The sequence below is a fragment of the Trichoplax adhaerens genome, genomic scaffold, assembly GCF_000150275.1.
Source record: "Trichoplax adhaerens TRIADscaffold_215 genomic scaffold, whole genome shotgun sequence".
NCBI classification, from domain to species: domain Eukaryota; kingdom Metazoa; phylum Placozoa; class Uniplacotomia; order Trichoplacea; family Trichoplacidae; genus Trichoplax; species Trichoplax adhaerens.
This window is the reverse complement of record NW_002061138.1, coordinates 7619-8391: the sequence shown is the minus strand read 5'-3', so window position 1 is coordinate 8391 and position 773 is coordinate 7619. Positions and strand designations below refer to the sequence as shown.

General features: G+C 31.6%; 1 protein-coding gene across 1 annotated transcript; it reads left to right on the top strand.

The window, feature by feature from the left end:
- Positions 1-465, top strand: TRIADDRAFT_34465 (uncharacterized protein; the record flags this gene model as incomplete). Its single annotated transcript, XM_002118567.1, has 3 exons — positions 1-26; positions 143-220; positions 321-465. Coding segments are annotated over 3 exons (249 nt in total), but the record flags the coding sequence as incomplete, so codon positions are not given.
- Between the last annotated feature and the right edge of the window lie 308 nt (positions 466-773).

The window sequence follows — 773 nt, the reverse complement described above, 5'->3', positions numbered from 1 at the left end:
TGCTTAGAGGCAGTAATTCTTTCCATGTAAGTTTCAGTAGTTTATAAAATTCACATGCAAAACTAAATAGGAGAATATTATGTACTTATTCGTATATTTATTTATCTCAACATCTACATCTTACGTTGTTTTTTCATTGCAGCTATTTTACGTGTGGCTTAGAAGGCCTTGATCGCTTTCCCATATCTATTAAATCATGTTTTAATTCTCATCATCACAGGTATTACTTTTCGAATAATTTTTCTGATTTAATCGCTGCTTGTAACTGACGAATTTTAAGAACTAACTTAATCATTAACTTTCCTGTTTATCAACGTCAGACATGTTGTTTTAGGAATCCATTACTCAGGCAGATACGGAGCTCTTGGATTAAGTAGACGAAGAACTTTGATGTATAAACCATTAATATATAGATCGCTTATGGATCTAATTCAACAGTATAAAACATCTTCTGAAGAATGTTAGTCAACTTTGATAGATAAGCTTAACAAATTTGGAGCTTAAAATTTCCACAGCCTAAGGAATTCAGTAGCTCTTGACTACTCTCAAGAACCTAAATGACTTAGCTTGTATGTTATACAGCTAGAAAACTAACATTTTCTAAGTATCTGCCGAGCTTGTGTATCGTTTGGCAGCAACTAACATATAGATGAATCATTTTACATCGATACTTATCGATATTAGTCAGAATTTCAGCCACAAAAACTTGTACTGTATTCAATTCCTATATAAGAATTTTATTACAGTACAGCATACTCGTATAGTAATTTACT